General features: G+C 31.8%; 1 protein-coding gene and 1 long non-coding RNA gene across 4 annotated transcripts in view; one reads left to right on the top strand and one right to left on the bottom strand.

The window, feature by feature from the left end:
- Nucleotides 1–25,722, top strand: part of LOC126734046 (influenza virus NS1A-binding protein homolog) — a 134,289-nt gene that overhangs the window by 12,224 nt on the left and 96,343 nt on the right. The window contains exons 1-2 of one of the 3 annotated variants that reach the window (XM_050437565.1): nucleotides 13,178–13,316; nucleotides 13,379–13,561. The exons of 1 other annotated variant lie outside the window; for it this stretch is intronic. Coding sequence is in view for 1 of the 2 variants with exons in the window: in XM_050437563.1 (XP_050293520.1) it covers nucleotides 8,800–8,869 (70 nt within the window). In the remaining variant the exon portion in view is untranslated. Of the gene's footprint in view, nucleotides 1–8,771; nucleotides 8,870–13,177; nucleotides 13,317–13,378; nucleotides 13,562–25,722 lie in introns of those variants that run through there. One more of the 3 variants, XM_050437563.1, reaches the window with a different exon arrangement.
- On the bottom strand, nucleotides 17,205–18,216 carry LOC126734056 (uncharacterized). Its single transcript, XR_007659945.1, has 2 exons — nucleotides 17,554–18,216; nucleotides 17,205–17,480 (listed from the first exon to the last, which is right to left on the bottom strand). It is a non-coding gene; the product is annotated as an uncharacterized LOC126734056 (long non-coding RNA).

Here is a 25,722-nt window from a genome sequence, read left to right as displayed (position 1 = left end):
TAAGCAGGATGGTAGTGTGTTGCCGGTGATAAATTTTCAGTGGCATATATGACTTCAACATTTGACAAACTTCAGAAAAACAGATCAAGAAATGTACCAAACAAATTTGGCAGGCCATTCACCTGCTTAAGATTAAGATAGTTACAACAACTACATAGCACAATTGCAGATGATATAGGCTCAGACGGCTGGTCTCAACTCGCAGTCCGTTCGGTATGGTCCGGTATGGATGAACTCTGTCATGTGGCATTTCATGTGACTCTGTCACTCTCGCATGTGGCAGATTAAAATCACCACACAATAATATTAATCAGTAGTCCTTTGGCTAAAAATGTGTAATAATGTGTGTAATAATAATGCTAAAATCAGTAGATTATAGAATCTACTGATTTTAGCTAAAGGCATTATAAGAGAAGTCTTCCAAACATCAGGAAAACAGCCTCTTTCCAAACAGGAGTTTATAACATGAGTCAAGTGAGGAGCAAGATGATGAATATAATGTTGGAGCATATTCGCTGAGATGCAGTCACCACAGACAGTAGATTTGAGGTCTAAAACAATTTTTGAAATTTCTGCTACAGTGGCTAAGTGAAATGAGGACTGGAGATCAGGACTAAATGTATGATTAAGAAAATATTCGACTGTCTCTGGACAGTTATCTGAAGGACTATAAACTGATGAAAAATAATCATTTATTTTGTCAGGATGTTGGTTTAAAGATATAGAATGGTTAGAAGAATTTCTGAGACTAAGGTTTTTTATTGCTTTCTAAGTTTTTTACTATTGCTGCTTTTTTGATGAAGTTCCAAATAAGCTTTCTTTTCCCGTCTAATCATCCCCACCACCGAATTTCGTAGTTGCTTGTAAAATAGCCAATCGGGTAAACTCTTAGACTTTTTACATCTCGATAACGCTTTATTTTTTTCTTTTATAAAGAGTTTAACGCTTTCGGTAATCCATGGAGTATAAGTTTTAGAAATCTTTGAAATAGTGAATGGGGCATGTGTCTCAAATAATGACCAAACGTTGCTCGACAAATACTCGACTTTTTCACCCAGACCAAAAATATGGTAAATATTATCCCAATCCCAAGAAAACTGGAAGCATAGTGATGAAAAACCTCTCAGTTTTAAGCATTTGTGGTTCTTTACTGTCTTAAGAACAACCAGAGCTAAAAAGAATGAAGGCCAGGGATTACAACGTTGTCAATGGAAAACTAGGTATAACCTATAAGAAATCGAAACTTTCCATGGTACTATGAGGCTCACAGGTAAAGCTTAAAATGCACCTTTTTGTTATGTAAATTATAAATTATAGAGGTTAAATGTTAACAGGGCCAAACTATCTAAGTTTTCTTATAAAATATTGCCTAGGCGAACCCTTATTACTATAAAATAAAGACAAACAAAAAAATACAAAAATCTTGTAACTTTGTTACACTTTAATCAACACCTAATTCCACCCGTTGAATTCTATTCTCTAGCTAGCTTTTAAATAGGTGGTAATTCCCGAAAACCATATTTTCCAAATATTGTAGCTGATTACAGTTTACTGTATCAAATGTGTTCTTATTTTTCAAAGTTCCCATAACTATTCATCGTCAAATAAACTTCATGCGGTCAGTGCAGTTAGAGATGGCAATACACGATATTAAGAATTCATTATGGATCTATTGTTTTATTTTTGTATTAAAATTGCAGTTAGTGAAAATCGATGTTTTTTACTTGTATTGAATTTAGTTACTTAAATCTCGTTTTGTTAAATAGAATATAATTTTTTTTTGTTAATAAATAATGCGTAGTTAACAATGCTTATTATTATTTTTTTTTATATTTATTAAAAAAAAATCTCTAAAAATCAAGTGGTGCGATAATTTTGTCCAGGAGTTTAGTTTGTTTTTAGTTGTTACAGATTTCAAAATGCCATTTGCAATCCATGGAGTTTTCATATTTTGGTTTGAATTTAGTTTCATCTGATTAAAATTTTTTTTATCTACAGGGTTTCAAATGCGACCCTCAACGAAGATGGTTAAATTAGGGCAAAGTTGAGAATTTTTGAGCTTAGCAATATGCCGTTTAAAAAAAATAAAAATTCCGACTGGTTCCGAAGATATTCAAAAAATACGGAATTTTTAAAAATCGATTCTATTTTATTTTTTACCTTTTCGGTAATTTTGCAGATATTTTAAAAATGCAAAAACCAAACATGGCGACTATAAAAAAAAACAAAGTTGATGATGCTTAAAAAAAGACGAAACGTCGTATTAAAAATCTAAAAACACCGTCATGTAGCAACAAAACAGTGGCAATGCAAAAATGCAAATTATTTTCAAATCGAATAAGAAATAAACTCATAAAAAAATTAATTTGATTTTTCAAAATTTGGTATTTAAAACTTTACTTTATCTTAAATATCTTCGGAACCACTCGGAATTTTTAATTTTTTTAAACGGTATATTGCTCAAAAATTCTTAATTTTGCCCTAATTTAATTGTTTTCATAAAAAATTAAATATTACTTGTGATACATCCTTAAAAAGGTAATTTTGCAGTGATTTTAAAAATGTAAAAACCAATATGGTGCTTATAAGAAAAAACAAAGTTGATGATGGTTGGCAAAAGACGAAACATGGTATTAAAAATCGAAAAACACCATCAGCACGAAACAAGTAAAAATCGGATTAGAAATAAGCTTAGAAAAATGTAAAATCGATATTTAAAAATTTTGTATTTTTTCAAATATCTTTGAAACAACTTGAAATTTTTAATTTTTTTTAAACGGCATAGTGCTTGGCTCAAAAATTCTTAATTTTGCCCAAATTTAACCATCTTCGTATCTCTTATAGATTCGATCCTTATGTTGAGGGTCGAATTTGAAGCACCCTGTATTTATAATTTTATCTTAGATACAAAGTATTCTCTAGCATCATCAATATTTTCTATTACATAGAGGTCAGTCCAGTTTTCGTTACTTAATATTATAATTGTGTCCTCTAATGCCATAGAATGGCTCAGGACCACAGACAGTGGTCTCTGTTCTGGCAAGTTGTCTTCAGGATATACATCCAAAGATCACTGATAGCGTTTGATCACTGATATTGATAGCGCTTACTTCTGCTCAAATGTTAGTGGAAGTGTTCCCTATAGCGGGATGCTTTACATCCAGGTAAATAAATAAATTTTGAAAATCCTATTTTGAAGCACAAAGGAGAATTTGAACAAGCAAAAGTGGCAATGTAAATGTGCGATTTATTTTGAAATCCGTTCCGAAGCTAGTAAAAAATTAAAACTAAAATTTGAAATTTCTGTTTTTCTTGTATATTTTTTGCTTTAAAAAAAAAATTATATGGATTTGATGAGACCGTGACTTTGTGTTTTTACCTTTGTTTTGTTGAATTGTTCAATTAAATGTAACTGCAAAATTACCAAATATTCGGTTCAGGTAAAACCAGACACCAGTCACCAGCAAATAATTTGTTATAACGCTTTGTCAAATCTGACGTACAGCCGAATACAAGACATGTTTTTTTTTCGTTTTATCAATCTCACAACCATACATTCAAAGTAAGACACGTTAACATTACTTTTTTATCTAAACTTTTATTTAATATAACGATAAAGTTAAACCAATAACATTTATTATTATCGATTATTAAAACAATAATTTTATCATACTTAGAATTTAATTAAACCAGTAGCAGTATCTGAAATATTTTCAATTTATTTTCCCATCAAGCCTATCCGGTCCATTTCAACCATTAAACCTATTGTTAGTAAATTCGAGTCCAAAGACATTGCAATAAATAATTGTAAATGTTTAACTCAGAAGATCGAAAATAGATCCGAAAAAAGAGAGAACAGAACTCTTAATATTTACTAAGTCTGGAAAAATAAAATAAAATTCAATAACTTTTTTAAAAAGAATAGAGAATTAATAAAAGCATCAATTAATCAAATGTTCAAACAACCCCCTATTAACAGCTAAACAATATCCTAACCAATCATAAAATTCATTTCTAACGTTACTAAGTTGATATGGGGAAATTTTATTACATTCTAACGAAATAGCGTTTTGTAACTGGTTTAGATTTTCAAATTTTACACTTTTATAAATGACTTTTTAAATGACCCCATAAAAAGAAGTCATTCGGTGAAAAATCAGGTGACCTAGCTGGCCAAAACATCCGGTACCGTGGACCAATAATATTGCCGTTATTGCCGCATTATGAGCCCGGCAACCATCCATTTGGTACCAGATCATTTGATCCTCCTGAACAACTTCTTCCAAGGCGGGTCCAATTTGATTTTGAAATATGTCCAAATAGGTTTCAGCTGTTAGGTTATAGTCCATAAAAAAGGGTCCAATGATATGGTGTCCGATAATTCCCCCGAATACATTTGTTTTTTGGGGATATTTTGTCCGAGTATGAACAAAGCGATGTTCATTTTCTTGGCTCCACTACCGGCAATTCTGAACATTTGGTTCATTGTTGAGGGTAAATGTACATTCATCGGTAAAACAAATATTTCTTAAAAAATTATACTTTTTTTTTTACAAATTTCTTTATTTTCAAACATATTACAATCATATCTTTACAAAACCAAAATCCTTAAAACAGTGCCAATGCACTGGTACCAAGGATATGTAACGTTCAGAGTGTACAACAACCTTAACCATATATACAGATATATTAAACATACTATAAACCTTTAAAAAAAAAACAAAACAAATCAAAATCCCTGACGATGTCAATTACATCACTACCCTTATAAATCCAATTAAATCCAATTAAATACCTACAATAAGTGTAATTTTAGATATTTTTCTTTAAGTATATTTATAGCAACCAAGCAAAACAAAAAAAAAAAAGAAAAACTATTCTAATATATGACTTAAAAGTTTCACTGTGAATTTTTCAACCGAGTCCATGTTCTTAATGACTACTGGAAGACTATTATATACTATTATAGCCTGATAAACTGGATTACGTAAACCTACATTAGTCCTGATATTATTGTCCCAATAGATGTCACATTGAGCCCTGGTATAATGATCGTGAATATTTTCAGTAGAGACCATTCTCACATTAGTCTTTTGAATGTTATTAGTTACTTTAAACATATATTTGCCCTGTTCTAATATAAGTAACTCTCTCAGCATTAAAACAACCAACTTACATATTTATATTACTATCATTATTTGCTCTTTCTATCATTTCAAAAGAAAATGCCATTCTTCGCTCCTCTTCATCTCCTTCCTGCAGCTCTTGATTTTTTTCGAATTTATACGAATAATATTTGTGTTTGGTTTTAAGTGCGCAATACCGTTGCATGCTGTTTATTTACCTCTTGTCCAAGAACCCTCGTACTAAGCATTTTGTTTTCCTCCACACTCAGTAGAATATTAAGATCACCGTTCTCTCTTTCTTCGGCTCTATTTTCGATATCCTGAGTTGAACATTTACAATTATTTATTACGGTACCTTTGGACTCGAACTTATTGACAATACGTTAAATAATTGAAATGGATGGAATGGGCTTGGTGGGGAAATAAACTGAAAACATTTCAGATACTGCTCTAAAACTGTTTCCCGCATAATGCCACTTAATTATGGCTATTTTTTCGTCGATTGAATAATTCATACTTGTTTTCAAATATCGACTGTCACTAATTTATTGACACTTTTCCTCACGTCAGTGACAATATTCATTTTACTGGTGTCCGTTTGGTTTTACCTGAACCAAAAATTTGCTAATTTTGCAATTACATTTAATTGAATAATGAGCTTGGAAACGACAATTCGATTATGTTTTAGCAAAAAAGAGCAGGCTCCAACTTAAATTTAGCAATTTATTTCAGTTCTCTAGCATTTATAGTTACTTTACAATTAATTTTCAAAGTTCGAATAAATACGCCATGTTTAATTTTTTCCTTGTACCAGCGCGGCCGGGATGATACGTCACAGGCGCCCAAGTGGACGCAACGACCGACGCTAGCATGTCGACCGCGCACGCTGCTTTGTCAAAATAACGCCTGGGCACTAGGCTGTGGCTGGCTGGCTAGCGAGCGCTCTATAATACACCGTCGCGTCGCGTCGGCGTCTATGACGTAGCGCGTAATTGAAACGGAATCTCGGGAGGTTTAAAAACCCCAGACTAGCAGCCTTATAACTTTGCAAATACTTACCCTAACTTGAAATAAACGTCCTTGTTCTTATAAACTTATGTTGTATTTATTTCTGGGAAAATATATATATTTTTTTTTTAAATTTTCCAAGCTCATTCAAGATTCGCTTATTAAATTTTTTTGAAACTTAGCACAAGGGTTTGCCAGATTGGTCTCTTCAAAAAGTTTTCTAACAGTTTTTCTATAAAATGTACAGGGAAGCCAATAATTGGCCCCCTTAAAATTTACATGGGTTTTCCTATATTAAGCTTGGCGACGCACCACCCGGTATAATGTAACTTTAGTACTTCATATACTCTTTTTTCTCAAAAAACTCCTTGGAGCCGTTGGTTAGTATTTCTAGTTGCACTCTTTCTTGTTGAAAACAAAGTTACACAGCGTGTCCCAAAAATAAGATATGACGTCATCGACGATTTTTTTTGTAATAGCAACCCTAATTTTTTATTGCGTATTTTTAAAGAGCCTATCAAGTTATACATTGCTGCAAAATTTCAAGGATATGCGATTAACCGTTTTAAAGATAATTAAAATATTTTTCTTTACATAAATTATAAAATAATATAATAATAATAAACCGTCTTTAATTTAAGCTCTTTGAAGGGCACCTAAGGCTGTTAGATTATTTATGAATCGAATACAAGAGTTTTACACGTACACGTTGCAGCCTTTGCCTGGAAGTCTAAGAAAGGCCATACACAAAATTGCAATAATTTAAATGTGACAAGACCAGGCTCTTGGATCAAAGTTTTTTTCAGGTCAGTGTGCAGCATGTCTTTATTCTTATAGATATTTCTGAGTAATATATATGAGCTTTGAAGTACCTTTGATAAATGAGATCTAAATTTACTGTCAAGAATAATACCAAGACATTTACATTTATTAACGGGTTTATCAATCTGTTTTACTCAAAAAGTTTTTTTAACAAATGTTTATAATGTAGTCCATTAACTATTTAATAATATGCAAAAGGTTTGAAACTTGAAAAACGTTTTGAATATTTTTAATGATTTATGTAGAAATTATAATACAGTGTGTCCCAAAATTAAAATACATATTATAATGTTATTGATTTTTTAAATGGATTTTATTGCTTATTTCTAAAGAGCATATCGACTTATACAAAACTGCAAAACTCCAGGTTTTTTCTGACTTACGATCTCCAAGAAAATTGAAACACTTTGTTTTCAAGAAAAACAAAAATTTACTCAAGTTTTTTTCTTTTTATAAGTGTTCAAAATGTAGCCCATTTACTATTTGACAAAGCTCTAAACGTACTTGAAATTTTTGAACGTTTCTTATAAGTTCTGGAAAAATGAATCTATACGCATGCCTTATTTTGGTTTTATGCTCCTTAATGTTTGCGGAATTGGACACAAACTTTGGATTTCAAATATCCTCATAAGGTCCTCTTTTACCAATCCACCTGTCTGGAAATATAGTATTTAACGAGTTTCGAAAAGGACGTGCAAACTGAGGAGACGCACCATCTTGCTGAAACCAGATGTTTCTATTTGGCATATCAACTGCCATTTGATCAGGAAAGAGAGCAGTTAGATTTGGAATTAATTCTTCTTGTAAGCACGGTAAATCTCTTGGTCCATTTAGATTTTCTTCAAATTCTTAATTTCTGTTCAGCATAAACGTTTACTCATCAGAGAAGAGAATATTTTCTGATTTAACAGTATTATTCTACAGTAGTTCCATAAAATGTTTCATAAACAGTTCCTGGAGAATTGTTTAAAGAGATGACATTTCTGTATCTTCAGAACCCTTACTACTGAAAACTGACTCATTTCCACTTGTCTAGTGGAAATATTCGGATTCTCTTGGACGGATAATAACGCATTCATTTTGGGATTTTCATTAAGCGCAGATTTATGAGATATAAGCAGTTTTTACTTTTTAGAATTCTTCTGATTTTCTTTTTCTTAAACCATCAAAACAGTTATATCCTATCGAAACGTGGGCTAAGTAACCCTCGGCATATAAAATTGACGATAGACGAAGACAATTACGGTTCAACCATCAGACGACTGTCGATGTTCCATAATAACAAAAATAGATGATCTCACATCTTCCGCTGTATTGGTTAAATATAAATGCTATGAATATTGAACGTAAATAAAATTTATTGCGAACCGCACCATCAAGTTTATGAAGCATTTTATTGTTATCCCATCGGGTTTACATCTGAACAGTAGCGTCAACTGACAATCAATCTTCCAGTTTATGATTCTCCTTTAAGAAACTTGATTCAGTAATATTAGTTTTCTCTATTTTGATTTAAAAGATCATTCGGGGGAATTAAATAAAAAAATTAATAAGGAAGATGATATATTAAATGAAAACATATTGTTTGCTTTGGAGAAAATTGTTAATAAATCTGGCTAAGAGATATGGACATATGTTTTTTGGGAAAAAATCACAGAAAAGATAATTTCACTACAATTCTTCATCTTTTCGGATGATTTTTCTTTACTGTAAAATATCAAATTAAGTCAGCGCGGTAGTTTTATTGAGGATAATTTCTATAATTATGATTTGGTAGTTGAAAGAAAATAATCGTTTCCGTGGTTCTCGTTACAGGGAGTTATTTGAAAAATAGAAACTATAGATGGCTCTTAGCAATTTATTAAGCAGATGGCGAAAGATCTTCAAAGACTCAACTGATCTGAAACCAGATGGTAAGTGATTACATTTTGTGACCCTCATTAGTGATATTTTAATTAGAGTTTGTCGAGTCTGATAATGTGAGGCGAGCCGGTTTTTAAATATAAGGGAAGATATCTCCAAAATATAAATGGAAATCAGGGTTAATATTTTCTTATGAGTCTTGAAGTGTCATCTCCAGGATTCTCTCTGATCTACATTAACCATAAATCGAATCGCCTTCTTCGCTTTCTGCTAATCCTAAGAACTTGGTCTTTGGTGTATCAGGAAGATCAATATTATCTAAAAGTAAATCTATTACATCACACTTGAAATCAACAACATGGGTTTTGCTTAGTTCAAACAAAGGGAGGGAGCATCAAATTATTCCTTAATGAGCTTTATGTCTCCCATCATAATAATTAGTATAATTTAATTCTACAATATTTATGTTCTGCAACACTATTGAAGTATCTGCAAACAGTGAATTTTCGTAATATATTTAGATGAACGTTATTATTATTACGCTATTAAGTATAAATAGGACCTAAAACGGACTCTTGAGGAACACCAGAGTTTATTTTCAATATAGAGGATCTTTTCGCTTTTTATTATTATTTTGTAAATTGCTCCAAAGGTATAGTGATCATCCATATTTAGCAAAAGAATTTTGATTCTATTTTTAATATTGATTTAAACTTACATTAAAATAATTAATCGTGTCACTTTCGCCTATATACTCTAGAAATCCTATGTATACTTAATTTTGAGCAAACAAGGGTATATACCTCCTAGTGTTCATTTTAATCTTTTATATCTAGTTTTATATTCATTTTATTGTTTTAATAAATTTAATTACGTTTTTTTTATATACATAAATGTATGTACCTAAATCACAGATAAGAGAGGTAATATTTTGAATGAAATTTGTCAATGTGCATAATATCAGGCCAGCAACACGTTCTTTTTAATGTTGACAAGTTAGATTTGATAAGGTATATGATTTACAATGTTATAAAACACCACTGTTTACCATAATTTATTATTTTATTGGATCACTTTTACGTATCGGTTTTTGTAAACAAATCAGATCAGCGGACTGTTTAAAATGTTAATAGTGCTTGTACGAGCTAATTATTCCTTTTTAGAAAACTTAACTACTCCATCATTAACTACTGCCTTGAAACTTTCACGAAAATCTTCTTCCATGAGTCAGGAAACAAAATTTGCAGATTAATTTACAGATTAATACACCTAATTAAAGATTTATTATTTGTTTTCACAAAAAGTATTTTTTTTACATAGTGAAAAACTGCATAAGAATATCTAGGTTAAAAACAATGAAATATTTAGATGAATAAAAGTGCACACAAGTTACATAATATTTTTACGTCATCTAAAATGATAGTTTAAACAATACCTAAATTAATCATTTTGCTTGCTTTTATTTATTCTATTTTTATTTCCTGCTCAAATTTCTATTAATTTTTTTAAAGAACGATGTATTGAACCGGGAATTTTTCTTTATATGCACCGAAATTAGAAACGGCTCTTATACCCTTTGCATTTGAAATAAGAATTTCTATTCTTACACTTAATTAAAAATATTGCCATCAGCATAGTCACATATTTAAATATACACATTTAAAGCAATTCTGTAGTATTTTAATTGAGTTTTTCTATTGGCATTAGATAATGAGTCAAATATTCAAGTTTATCAGTGAACTGTATAGTTGGGTGACCAAATAGAGGAACAGTGCTCATGAATACTATGAATCAAGTTATAATATATGGACGTTATTGCTTTGGTATCCCGAATGTTCTTGGTATTCCTCTTGATAAATCCCAGGGTTCTAAGTCCTCTTGCTATAATGTTGTTAATGATGGTTTTTGTTGTGATTGAAGGTCAGATCTGACAGGAACGTTACTTCCAGGTCAAGAATTGACGTGCTTTGCATTGCAATATTGTTGATGAAGTAACTGTTCCAAGATTGGGTTTCCAAATTTATGAAAACTGATAGGTTTGCATTTGGACACATTGATCTTAACGCCATATAGGGAACACCAGAAAACAAAGCGATCAAGATTTGATTGACGCTTATTGTTCGCATCAATGGTATTAAAAAATTTTAGGTCATCAGCATAAAGTATAACCTTGGAAAACTTGAAGCATGAGGTGGCATTGTTAATGAAAAGAAGGACGAGAATTGGGTCAATATGGGATTCATCCGGCACTCCAGAGGTCACCCTTTAGATTTTTTGTTAGGCATACAACCGCATACTTCAACCTTTTGCTGTCATTGGTTAAGGTACGACTTTATCAACAATAGATAACTACCGGACATTCCAAGTTTTTTGGTCAGTAGAGGATGGAGCACACTGTCAAATGCTTTAGATAGATCAGTGTAAATCGAGTCAACTTGATTTCCTTTCTCTACTTCAGAAACTAGATAGTATTGGGAGATTGGACATAATCCATGTTGTAGGGGCGTAATGTATCTTTCATATGTGCAAATTTAGCCTCACTTTTAAAGATTCGTAATAAGATGAGAAGCCTTCCAAGTTGTGGGAAAATATCCAGAGTTGAAAGAAAGTCAGTTAAAAAATTTTCTGAAGGGGACACGCAAGTGCCCCTTTGCATTCTTTTAGTAGAGTGAAGGAATGCCATCGGCCCCAGTATTGGATACATCCAACGATTGCAGTTAATCAATGATTTCCTGCAAAGTGAATGAATGACACGACAGAAATTGGCGTAAATCTGTATGTATGTACTTGGTCCAGGTCAACAATGACATTGTCAGAGTAGGATCTTTGAAAATGTTCTGCAAAGGCGTTTGCGATTTCTCCCGGATGACTGAGAATATTCCCGTTAAACGTCATTTGACTGGGCCTTCCTTAGGCCATTAACGAAGGACCAGAAATGCCTTATATTTTTGGGAATATTACGCTACGTAGTGATTGTAATCGCTCTCCAGGAGTGAAAGTTGATGTTATTTGTATAATTTATTTTTAAGCGATATTAATTTCCGAAATTCTTTGCCAAAGCATTTAGGATATTTATCTGTTATAAGCTTCTTCTGTGGCAGAAACTTATCAATTTCGAGATTTAAGATAATCGTAAAATTTTGGGATTATCATGTCAATATCCTTAGTGCTGATGAATGACCAGTCACTATTTTTAAAAAGATTGTTAAGGCTTGAAAAGTCAGCTTTCTGAAATTAGTAAATATTGATCGCATTGTTGTTACGAAGTGGTTTTGAAGGTGTGTGCTATTTACCAGTATTGCAGACTTAATGGCAGGATGATGTGTGTCCCAGGGAAGAAACGGTTGAAGGCTACCAGACACTCCTACGTCCGTGTCATCAGAAAAAATGTCAAGGTTTTCCTCATCATCTAGATCCGTGTTGGTCCATGCGATTACTCCGAATGAGTATGTTAATACCGGTCTCGCCAAAGTGTTTATTACTTTGAAAAGATGTTTACTATTGAGTGCAGTCTTGCAGATTCTGTTCACTCTGGAGAGATATTCCTTCAAGAGATTCTCTTTAATACTCGTGTGATGGATTGTCCTCGCCTATTTGTAAGCATCTTGAAAACTTTTAAAAATTATGATCTATAAAAGTAAAATATTCTTTTTAAAAGTGTTTCTGTTCCCGGTCATCCTTAATGTTAGCGGAAAAATGTTGCATATTTTTACACTAGGATAAGGAAATGACCTAATGCTTAGGATGTACTATTTGGAAGTAGTATTTGGATTCTGTAAGTTTCAATCAACATTAAACCTGATAGAGTAAGAATAACTAACATGTACACTGTATCCCATTTTGGATGAGATTGCAAGGTATCACTGTCATTTTTTATATATAGCTTTGCGGTTTTCGCGACCCTGTATCACTTTTTTCTAAAACTTTGGGACAACAAAGGACATAAACAAAAATATTCCAACTACTTTTGTTTCTGGAATACAGGGAGAAAACGTAAATGTTCACTTTTCAAGATTTTATTATTTCTCAGACACTGTATAAGATAGAAAAAAAATTAAAACTGCTCATAATAAATATTTTTAGATAAAATTCACTAGCCTATTTAAAGAATTTTTTTAGAGCACTGTTCTTAAGATTGGGCACAAACTTACTTTTTTTTTTTGAATGAAACACCCTATATATTTTAATGTCAAATTTTTGCAATTTTTTACTTAACCTTTAATAAATTTTAGCTTCAAAAATCATAAAAATCTATATTTATGTTTGTTTTTTAATAGTAGGCCATGAAATCTTTCACACCTGTGTAAAACTTAAAGATGCATAAAACATGTTTTGTTTATTGCATTCATGGAAAGTAAGTCACACTATGTCAATACAAATCAATAATGATGGCTGACGGTGATAACATGGAATTTCAAAATTTTAAGTATTAATTAAAAAATGTTTAAACCTTTCTAACGAAAATTTGGAAGTAGCACTGCAATCATATTTAAACAGGTAAAGAATCGACTTATTTTATTTTCTTACAAAGTTCAAAAAAATAAAAAAGATTTTATTAGGTTTCTAGAAAGACGTAATCCATCTCGGGCTATTATTCCGGTTAAAATCCAATCTTTCAAATTATGGCTGCTATTCTAAACATAGGCAAAACCAGGAACCCAAATTTCCTGTAGAAAAATAGAAGAAGAGGTAGCAGTTTCAAAAATAAAAGTGCAAAAAAAAGAAAATTTAAACCGTATAAGGTAAATATTGTTCGAGAATTGAAGATCCGGATTATGCAAAAAAGGTAATAATCTGACGGATCCCCTATAAGCAGCAGCGGCATATTTAATGGGTAAAGACATTGGTATCAAGAAAACCTTTTGGATCCTAGCAACAAGGCCGAATTGATTTTAGTGTTTTATGTTTTGTATTAGGCTCTAAAATTATATATACAATTTTTGGGGGTAGCTTAATTGCCCAACGATACCTAAATATATTCCAAATTAATATGCCAGAGTTGCTGCCATTTAAAAAAAAATATAAATAATTCATGAAATAAAATACTTTCATGTATAAGAAATAGAAATAATTTATGGCCTACTATAAAAAAACAAATATCAATATGGATTTTTCTGATTTTTGAAGCTAAAATGTATTCAAGATTAGGTTGTGATACATCAAATTCAAAAAAACATTGCAAAAATTTGACGTTAAAATATATACGGTATATTTCATTTTTTTTTTAATATTTTTGAAGCACCCGGTAAGTTTTTAATCAGATGCACTGTGACGGGCATATTGCGTTCTTTGTTAATTCTACATATTTTATTACTTGTGATGTTAGTTTTTAGTGTTCATTATTATTATTATTTATATGTAATTAATATTTTTAATGGATACAAATTATGATAATTTTATCGTGATAAATAATATTGTTGCTGCTCATTTGAACGTAAGGTCCATAAACACAGGCCTTGATGAATTTAAAAATTATGTATTTTCTTATGCCTTTGATATTCTAGGCCTTTTGGAAACTTGGCTCTCTTCAAATTCTGATAGTAATTTTTATAATATACCGGGCTACAATTTCGTGAGAGAGGATAAAGTTGGAATTAGAGGGAGAGTTGGATTTTATATAACAAAATCTTTACAATTTTTTCAAATAATATTCGACAATGTCAATTCTCCAGATTTTGAACATATGGGTGTTGGGTTTGAGTGAGTGGTAGGCGGGTTTTGGCCCTTACTATATATAGACCACCTTCTGGAAATTTGATACGTTAGAAAATGTACTGGCGCAAGCAATGACGCTTTGTGATTATATTTTGTTACTTGGTGATATAAATATTAATTTACTAAATGAAAATGCGAATAAGAAACGTTAAAAATGTTTTAAATATCTTCAACTTAAAACAATTAATAACTGAACCTACACACCATAATTTATTGACAAATAGGTCAAGTCTTATTGATGTGAATATTTTTAATTTGTGATGTGATTTTTTCTAAGTCAAGAACTTGAAGTGATAAAAGTCGTTTATACACCTGTGTCAAGAAGCCTAACAGACCATAATTTAGTATACGCCATATTAAATTTTCCAAAAATACAAAACAAAGTAATTATAAAAACATTAGTTCTGAGGATTTTCGCAGAGATGCTGAGCAAATACAGTGGAACGGAATTCATTTCACAAACAATATTGATTGACAAACAAAATTAGATATTTTTAATACAAATATATTAAATTTAATAAATAAACACGCTCCACTTCAACAAAAATTAGTTGAAGAGAAAAATTTTATGCCTTGGATAACTGATATGATAAAACTTTTAATGTGTTTAAGGGATAAGGCACACAAGAAATATTTAAAAAACGAAACCTTGGGTAACTTAGAATATTATAGACAGTTAAGAAATTTTACAAAACATTCTATTACATAGGAGAAAACTACTTATTTTAACCAATTTCCTTCAAAAAAAGGAAAATATTTATGGGACAATGCTAAAAAATTAAATATATCATCCAATAAGATAGTTGAAATTCGCAATGAATTATGTGATCCAGAACAGATTTGCAACTTTTTTTCATCTCTTAAAGCTCATTAAGCAAGCTCTTTTCAAGCTCTTAACTCTGCGTCAGATGATGTTCAAACGAAAGATAAGATTACTATGTAAAAGGGAATTTCCGTTAAATTTTTTCAAAGCTACAAGTGTTTTTCTAATAACTAGACAAATACCCAAAAAGCTGGGCATACATAAACTAATTATGTGTTTTACAATGTTTAATCCTTAAAAGGAATCGAACAGATTTTAGAATCGATTTTTTTTGTAAAGAAATGAAAAATTGCTCGAGTTCCTTTCTATATTGGCAAAAAAGTATGTAAATGAACTACTGGAACATATTGTATGAATTTGGAACATTGCCCATCCTGTTGACAACCATGATCTTGTTCCAAGGACCCGACAATTTGGCAGCAGCTCTGCTGGGATGACTGAGAGGGAACTGAATTTTGCCAAATATGCGGGTTAATGCATTAAAAGCCAAACCAGAAATCTTATAATATCTTCTGTCACTCTTCAAGGATGTTCCCGAACAACCATTTATCTGCAGACACATTTGCTAGAGTCTATCTTTGAGCCACTTGCTTATTGAGGGTTGAAACAACCTCTGAATTTATTTCAAGGTCTATTCAACAAGATACAGAAGGTGGACTCAAAACAAGAACTATACCTACTTGCTAGTTCTGTGTGTATTTTTGGCGATAAAGTGCAAATTCTTTTGCATGAAGGGGAAAAAATTATTTATTATACGATAAGTATCTATGAAAAGATCATTATGAATCTTTTTGAGTAAGGAGGGCATTTTATAGATGCTCGTGGATATAAAACCCCTCATAATATTATAGCAAACTAACAACAAATTTTGTAAAATTTCTAATTATATTTTACATTAAGGTCTCCTCGGAAAGGGAGGGACAATACTATGTATTATCATATGAAGAGATTGAGTAAGTAAGAAATGCATTTTTTAAGTAATTGGAGATCTAAAACATCCAATGATATTTTTAAAAATGAAGTTTTGTAAAATATATACACAATATTTTTGCTGCCCTTGTCTTTTTATTGTTATCTTTTTCATCAGAATTTTTATTTGAATATAGTTTAGCAGACAAGTTTTCAACTTATGCCTGACCCTTTTAAATATTTAGTGTTAGCATTTGGCGGTTGTGGATCTGAAATATGCCATAATATTCTAGAGAGCCAACAACAAATCTTGTAAATTATACTACCATATATTACAAAATTTACTATGCCATTATTGCTTTTTGTATGTAAAAAATGCCATAATATTTTACACAATTAATCTATCATATACAACAAAACCATTTAATATTAGTTATCCCATAGAAAATTTCACTTGCATAAATGATTTTTAAGTAAAGGTGGCCTTTCAATGATTGTGGCAGCGACAGGGTGCTGCTGCGACTGGCGACCAATGCGATCTGTCGCATCTGTACCACCTTTTCCACCACTGGGACTTTGCGCAGCCACGACCTGCATAAAGTTGTTTAAAAGCATCAGTTTGTTTGCGACTTTTTTGGTGTTTATATATATTACAATGAATTCTACGTTGAAGTATTGCAAGTTATTACTGGAAGAAAAAGAAGATGATGACAATTTAATTCTACATCACTTGTTGTTGAAAAAAAAAGAAAACCCGTTAAGGAACTGTATAAATTACGTACTCGTGAAGGTTCGTTCAATATTCTCATTGAAAGGCATTTAAAAAATGACGAGGAGATATTTCGAAAATACTGCAGACTAAATTATGACCAATTTAATTTCGTACTTAGTTTGGCCAGTGAGGACTTAAAACCTCGCACTGTAAGAAAATCCATAACTCCAGAAGAAAAACTTTTTATCACATTAAGGTAAGTTTTTACAATTTAAGTCTAAACGCTATTGTAATTTACAACTTTAAAAGTACTGATTCAAAATCTATTTCATCATCAGCTTCATCTTCAGCTCCTTGCAGACAATCGGTGCTAGTTTGGGGCGGTAAAAAACTTTCTGGGGACTGCATCGGTGGAGAGTTAAAAGGATTAGAATTTGACATATCTGTATGTACTGATAGAGGATTCTCCCGTGGAAACGGAGTGCTAGCAGATGAATGCGTGCTACTTGATCCAAGATAATCGTAATGATTTTTATGCTGTACCTTACTTTGGACAGCTAGTAATTCGTACTTACTGACGGTATTATAAATATCCCCTTTGGCTTCTACCTGTAGAGAAGGCGACAATGATTCAAGCACCGATTTAATGTGTTCACAAAATGAATGAAGGGGACCGTCGGTTGATGCTTGCGACTGTTGAAATATTCCTCGGAAAGTTTCTTGTCTTTGTTCCTCTCTTTTCTTTAGTAGCTCTATAATCTCGTCGTTACTTGCGTACCTGTAGTTGAGAGGGAAACTGCATCGGCTGAACTTGTGCGAGTCGTTGTTGCTGCAGCTATAATTCCTACATTTTCAGCATTTTGCGATGACAACTGAGAATTTGTTTGTTCAACCTCATCCACGTTATCTGTCATTTCTGTCTCGCCTTCATTTATATTAGTAGTACTTAATCTCTCACGCGAAACTTTGTCAAGAAATAAAAGACGATTAAACAGTATCCATTTAGGTACCTTTTGTTCTGCTGATGACCCTGTCGGCAACTTATTTTTTCGCTTATACCGAAAGTAGGTATCTCTAATATTGCGCCATCGTTTTTTGCACTCTTCATCTGAAACAAAAGTGTAATCAAAATTATAAACTTAACATTTAAAAAATTGCTATAATAAGAGTAGGCTTTTGTTTTTATTTTCAGGTTTCTGGCTACGGGAGAATCTTTCGAATCATTAGCATTACCGCATTTCCCCATGCCACATCGGAAAAGTTTAGAAACTAACATTAGAAATATTGAAAAAGGTTTTACTTCCTTTATTTATGCCTGTACCGAGTGTGACGGATTTTAATCGCATTATAGCGGATTTTTTTACAAAATGGAACTTCCCGAATTGGTTTGGTGCCATGGATGGGAAGCATATCCGTTTGAGATGCCCAGCAAACACCGGATCTTTGTATCATAATTATAAAGAATATTTCTCTTTGGTCCTATTAGCAATCGTTGATGCAAACTACAAATTTATTGCTGTTGACGTGGGTTCCTATGGAAAGGAAGGAGATATTTATAAGAGGTGGAATATTTAACAAAAGTGCGATAGGAAAAAAATCGCTTCTGGCAACTTGAATGTACCGGACTCCAACAAACTTCCTAAAAGTAATATTGTACTTCCAAATGTTTTAGTCGCGGATGAGGCATTTGAGCTGGATACGTGTCTTATGAAACCATTTTGCAAGAATGACGTTAAACAAAGTAGACCTAAAGTCATATTTAACTACAGATTATGCCGCGCTAGAAGAGTTACAGAAAATTCATTCGCGTTACTAAGCCAGATCTTCAGAATATTTTATACGCCAATAGCTGTTTTCCTGCAACATGTGTAAAACGTCCTGAAACATATTGTCATGGTTGCTTGTTGCCTCCACAACATTTTACGAGATGCTTATCTAGAAAAGAGTAATCAACAAGTATCATGGCAGGACGAAAGAATAAATCGAAAAGAGTAAAGTGAACTGTATTATACTCGTATACTTGATTAATAATAAATATAAATGACACCTACCTGTTTTGTTTATTTCTGCTGCAATTCCTTTCCAAATATTATCTCTTATAATATTATCTCGATATACAGAGAGGCTGCAATCATAAATTGGTGGATTTTTAGCGACATATTCAATTAATTTTTCATCATCTTCGTTCGAAAACACAAAATAGTTTTGTTCTTCCAAAATGCGTGCGTCCTCTACGAACAATGCGACCGGACTGCTCCTAGCTCCTAGTGCAGTCGGGTCGTACTGCCGCGTTCAGTGTTGCCAGGTCGAAAAAATAATTGTCCCCAGATTTTAGGACAAAAAGTTCTCAGATTTTCCCCAGATATATTATTTTGTTATTTAATTTATGGCTGTAAATAAAACATATTTTTTTAAAAAAAGATGTATATTTTTATGACATAAACGGGTAATAATAATACAAATAATATTTTAAAAAGACATATCAGTTCAAAATACAACATAAATTCTAGAAAGAATATATAGAAAGATAACAGTTAGAGAGTAGTGAGTAAAGTTAGTATTTATTCACTAGGGTTGTACATAGTAATATTATGTTTACATAATAATTGATTATTAATTTTAAAATCATAGCAATTTTGATCCGAAATTAGTCTTTTCGAATGCAAAATGCCACTTATTGATTTAGTGGATAACCGGTTCCTTAATTTAGTTTTATTTAAATTTATTACACTAAATTGTCTTTCAACACAGGCACTACTGTGTGGTAATGTAAGAAGTATGGAGATTATTTTTGGTAATTCTTTAAACAAATAAGTTCCATCTCCCTTCTTAGCATTACATACAATTTTCCAAAATTCTATATGATCTAATGTAAAGTCAAACTCAGACGACGTTTTTAAAGCTCTAAATTCAAGATCCAAAGTATTAATATCCTCTATAGATCCTGGAAACATTGACCCTAAATGGCCAATACTCTCAGTCGATTCAATTTTTTTTGGATCAATAATGCAAGATGCCAATTTAAGTATTTCAACTTCCTTTGAATTAAAAGGAAATCTTTTATAAATTTGGTGTGCAGCTTCTGTATAAAAGCTTAAACAGTTTATCCTTAATTGTTTTTTTTCGGAATATGCAATATTGGTTTCATTTAATGTTGCAGAGACTTTTGGACCCAAATAAATATTTTCCAATGGAACAAAGTGTTCCGGGTTTCGGTACTGTAATAATTTTAAATCAGTATTTTTTAAATAGTCTGGTTTCATATAAAAACTTAACAATAATTTAAATGCATTAGCCATTCGAGGATACAAACAATGAATTTTTGGTTTTTCTGACTGAAACTCCAAGTTAATGTCATTAAAAATTGGTAAGACATATTCCAAAAATTGCAGGTATAATTTATTAATAGGGTTTTCTAATAAATTGTGAATTTCACTTCCATTAGATACCCCATCAAAAGCTTCAGTGCGAAAATACATTTTTAGTGCTTCATACTGTTCCAAAACCCGTAATACTGCCGACTGTAAAGAAAGCCACCTTGTTTGTGATGATTGTAGCAGTTTATGCGGCTTTATGTTTAAAAATTCCTGAAACATTTTAAATTCTGATTGACGTTTAAAACTGTGTTGCATATAAGAGAAAACACAACGAATTAATTTTTCGACTGTATCAGGAATTTTTTTAGAAGCATAGGAGGCACATAGTGCCAGTGAATGGCAAATACATTTCATCACGAATAAATCGGGAATATCTTGTTGCAATAATGTTTTTAACGAGTGATGGGTCCCCATCCGCTTAGCTCATTAGCTCCATCCGCTCCAAACCCTACAATGTTATTTTTATATGGAATATTTTATTTTTTTAAAAAATCGGTGATAACTTTATATAAATTTTGAACCGAAATGTCTGTTGACTCGTCTACTAAAAGCGAAAATTTGAAAATCCTTAATTTTTCTATTAAATTTTCAAAATTAGACTTTCCTAAAACATTATTGATAATTGCCGTGCATTTTGTTCTACTACATGTCATTTGACTGAGCTGCTTTGGCTCAATACCAGAATTGCAAATTGATTTTGTAAGTTCCGTTAAATGGTCTGAAATAGATATCGGAAGATTGTGTTCGGCAACAAAAGCGGCAATTCTAATTTCATTTTGTTTTAGAATATTAGTGTTTGAAATTTTAAATGAGCTTTGAGTCAGAGTTTTTTGTTTAGATAACGTTTTCATGTTAAATGTATGTTTTTTTGAATTATAATGTTTTTTTACAGCCGACAAACCTCCAATATAATCATCATTACAAATTTTACAAAAAAAATAATTGCTACCCTTCTTACTTTCACTAATCCAGCTTTTAAAATTTTCATTTTTCTCCCATTCCTGCCGATATTTATGAGCATATGACTTCTTTATCCTCTTTGCTGGAATGTTGTCTTCATTTTCATCTGATGTCGAAGATGAAATGGTTTTTTCTGTATATGTGCTGATGCTGGTACTGGTACTTATAGAAGCAGTTGGTTCTGGAGTTGAAGAACATACAGGTGCCAGAAAGTGTTCCCTTGTATTTGTAGACGGCGTAGACGGTTGCGTATTTAAAGATGGCGATGATGCCCTTTTATTTTTTTTAATCAGGAATTTTTCCATGTTGTAAAAAATGCCTAAAAAATATAAACAATATTAAACCTAAGAACTATTAGCTACAAACATTTTAAAGCAATTGTTTCTTTGATTTTAAAAGATCCAACAAAGATTTAACGTTATGACTAAAAAAACAGGGGCTGGTAAGAAATAGCGACTATCGTATAGGAGAAAAAAAAATAGGAACAGAAAGCAGTCATTATAGGGAGTAAATTTCAAAAGAAAAAGTTGCGGATTTTGCGGTTTTTTTTAAGAAATTAATTATTAAAATGTGAAAAAATCAGCCATTTTATAATAAAATTACGGTTGGCTGCGCTGAATCTCATACGTTTTTCTACAGTGTTGCCAGAAATACAAAATATTAAAATCCGCTGACAAAATTTCGGCAGTTATTTTTTTATCTAAATTAATTAATAACATGGATTTTCTCGCAATTTTTTAAAATCACGAGAAAACGCCAACCAGGGCCCAAGCCAACCCACCCTGACGATGCTATAAAGAAAGTAATTATTGTAAAATTATAATTTTCATTACATTCAAAAATAACTAGACAAAAGACGGCAACGTCGCACTGAGCTTGGCGTAAAACAGCTGATTATTAATACGGAATGCGAACGTCGGTATAGAACATGGACTCATGGAAATGTAATTAATTGTTGATTTTTGTGTTTGATAGGAATAATTGTGCATAAAACCTGTGTTTTCCGCATCTAAAATTGTTTATTATTGTTCAAAGAATACTAATATGTGCCTTAAAATCAACAAAACTCATTTTATTCTATTCCGCTATTTCTTACCAGAACCAAAAAACATAATCCCTATTTTTGTAAATTATTTTACTTACCGATAATATTTTACCGCACAACAAACATAGACCTGCACTTAAGATTTTTTTTTAATTTTTAGAATAATGAATAATGTTAAACAACGCTAACGGACAAGATACGCAATTTCGCTTAGAAAATAAACTACTAACAAATAATACAAACTGGAATTGCATTCGCTTGTCTGACTCTGACCAAGAAAATCCCCGGTATCGGCGCGGTGATTCCCCGACGCGACGCGATAGAAAATAAGTAAAGCAGTTTTAGAAACGAATATTATGCATAGGCACAAATGAAAACATATTTATTACACCTTTCGTTTAATTTTTTTTTAATGTTTTTTATATGTTTATGTTATTTCTATTTAACATTATCGTTTTGAATTGTAGCTAAGAAATCCCCAGATATACCGTTTTTTGTAAAAGTTTTCCCCAATCCCCAAACCGCATAAAAAATCCCCAGATCTGGGGAAAATTCCCCAGACCTGGCAACACTGGCCGCGTTGATCATCTCTATCGCATTTGTCGCGGATGCTTTGAAAATAGATCTATATAAATAGATTAAAGGGATGCCCATACGACAGGTCTAAGGAGGGGCATTTAATGGCTGTGGATCTAAATCTAAAATATGTCATAATATCTTAGAGAGCCAACAACAAACCTTGTAAAATATACCATCATAAATTATAAAATTTAGTATGCCATTTTTCTTTTTCTTATGTTAAATATATTATAATATTTTCCAGTATTATTATGCCATTTGTAGCAGAACAATTATAATATTTATTTATGTTGTCTTCATGAATGATATAAGGAGGGCATTCTGTGCTTTATGGGGCATTCAGTGGTTGTAGATCTAAAATATGCCATAATATTTTAGAATACTTTATATTTTATAACATTTTTATATCTTTCTTATTACTCCTTTGTAAAATATATCCTAATATTTTGAAACAATAGTTTCCTAGCAATTAAATTAGAGAATGAAAATTACTCTATAATATTAGTCTATGTAATATATGCTACAATATTTTAGAAAATCCACGACAATTTTGGCAAAGTATACATAATTTAAATATGACATTTTCAGTTAAACCTTTGAAAAATATTTCAGAATATTTTACGAAAATCAAAGGTCCTCCCGACCTCTTTTTCAACTTAATCCTTAAAAGTTAGCAAAATTAAACACTCAAAATCAATTAATTTCTGGATCACATTGACAAGAGAACTACACAGGATGGGATTTCTCCAGGATATTAGAAGCAGTTCTATACTTGAAACCCACATCTTGAAAACATATATGCTAAGTGCTTTGAAGAAGGCGTAATATAGGCCGAAACATTGGCAATAAAGGAAAGAAAGTTTTGAAGAGCTTGGATTTTAATTGACTTCTTATCCAAAAAAAAATCTATTTCTATGTAAACATGCTGCATTATTTTAAAAACTTATTATAAACAATTTTTTAATTAATCGTTTCTAAGTATATTATTATTATTTATTATTTCATCGTTCTTAAGTATATTATTTTGACTTAAGAGAACCATTTTTTTTTACTAATTAATAAGAAAATGGAAAATAAAAATTCTATGTAAAATATGTTATATACACTACCGCTCAAAAGTATTTGCCCACATATGACTGTTTTAAATTTATAACTAAAAAGAATAAACCCATCAGTTATTCTTATGAAACGGTTTATTTATAACAAAATGTATATAAACAATACATTTTTCAATTAATTAAATTTAAGAAAATCAAATTTTGGATTCATCTACATGTCCGCCTCGATTTTTAATAACAGCTTCACAGAGTTTCGGTAGTCTTCTAATTAATTTGTCCAAAGTATCTTGTGCCACTCTTCTTTGATGATCCTCCACAAGTGTTCTTTTGATGTGGGGCATGATTTTCGCACTTGTCTATCCAGTTCATCCCACAGTAATTCGATAGGATTGAGGTCCGGTGATTGTGGGGGCCATACCATAACTTTCAGAAGATGTTGCCTTTGTAATTGACCTAAATATTGCTTGCACAATTTCGAAAGTTGAAGTTTTCCCCAATTATTCGAGTACCAGAAAGAAGTGCATTGTCACTTAAAATTGTTTTGTAACCCTCTTTTCGAATAATTCCCTCTATTCTAATTAGATCGCCCATCCTCCGAAACAACCTCACACCATCACCGAACCACCGCCGTGTTTAACTGAGGGCACCGTACATTTCTCAGCGACCCTTTCATTGGCATAACGGCGAACAAAAACTCACCTCTTCGTTCCAAAAATCTCGAATTTCGACTCGTCACTCCAGAGAACTTTCTTCCAGTCATCAATGGTCCATTCTTTGTGTGGTTGGGTCCACTCAAGTCTTTTTCTTCCTATTAACATCCTTCAGTAGCGGTTTTGATACAGCTAAACACGCCGTTTACTGTCGAAACACTGGCCACTTTTTTACGCTCCTTGTTGATTTTTGCTGTGATTTCAGGGGCGGTAAGGCGTCTATTGCGTTTGCTTGTAATTATAATATTTAAATCCTCCTTTGAACTTGTTACCTTTGGCCTTCCCGATCGAGGTTTGTTGCTAATAGTCCCTTCTCTGGTGAATTTCCTAACATTATAATCAACAGTCCGCCTTGGAATTCCCAAATCCGTCGAAATTTGACGGTTAGTCTTTCCAGCCTTATGAAGTCCCATGATAATACCTTTTGTTTCTACCGATAACTCTTTTGTTTTAGCCATTTTAAAGAATGTTGAAAGCCCAGCGAATAAACGGTGACAATCGTCAATAAGCAAGCGAAGTTATTTACCAATGTTACACAAAATCAATTCTTGAAGACTAAACACCTTTAAATGTTTCAAATTTCATCGGAAACGAGCTGTAAACAGATTATAAGTTTTTTAGAAGAAGTGTATATTTTCACTACATTGTTTGTTATTTGCAAGACTATTTTTAAATACTCAGTGTTTTTCAACGAACCATAGTTGATAGGTATGCTGTTTAAGCATATGTATATGCAATTTATAAAAGAGATACAATCTAAATATAGGTATAAAGATAAGATTTTTGTATCTAATTTAAAATATTAAAAAGAATACATGGTGGGCAAATACTTTTAAGCGGTAGTGTATAATATTTTACAAAAGTCATCAATATCATAATTAGGAATCAACAAATAAATAAATTTACCTGCCATTCACGGCCGGTTGCACATTAGCAACATTGGCCGTATGCAGACCACATCGTCATCATTGCTTATTAAAACAACATTCCGTTGTTCCTGTGTCGACCTTGAAAT

This window comes from Anthonomus grandis, chromosome 3 (assembly GCF_022605725.1).
Source record: "Anthonomus grandis grandis chromosome 3, icAntGran1.3, whole genome shotgun sequence".
Lineage (NCBI taxonomy): Eukaryota > Metazoa > Arthropoda > Insecta > Coleoptera > Curculionidae > Anthonomus > Anthonomus grandis.
This window is presented reverse-complemented; position numbering and strand designations above follow the sequence as displayed.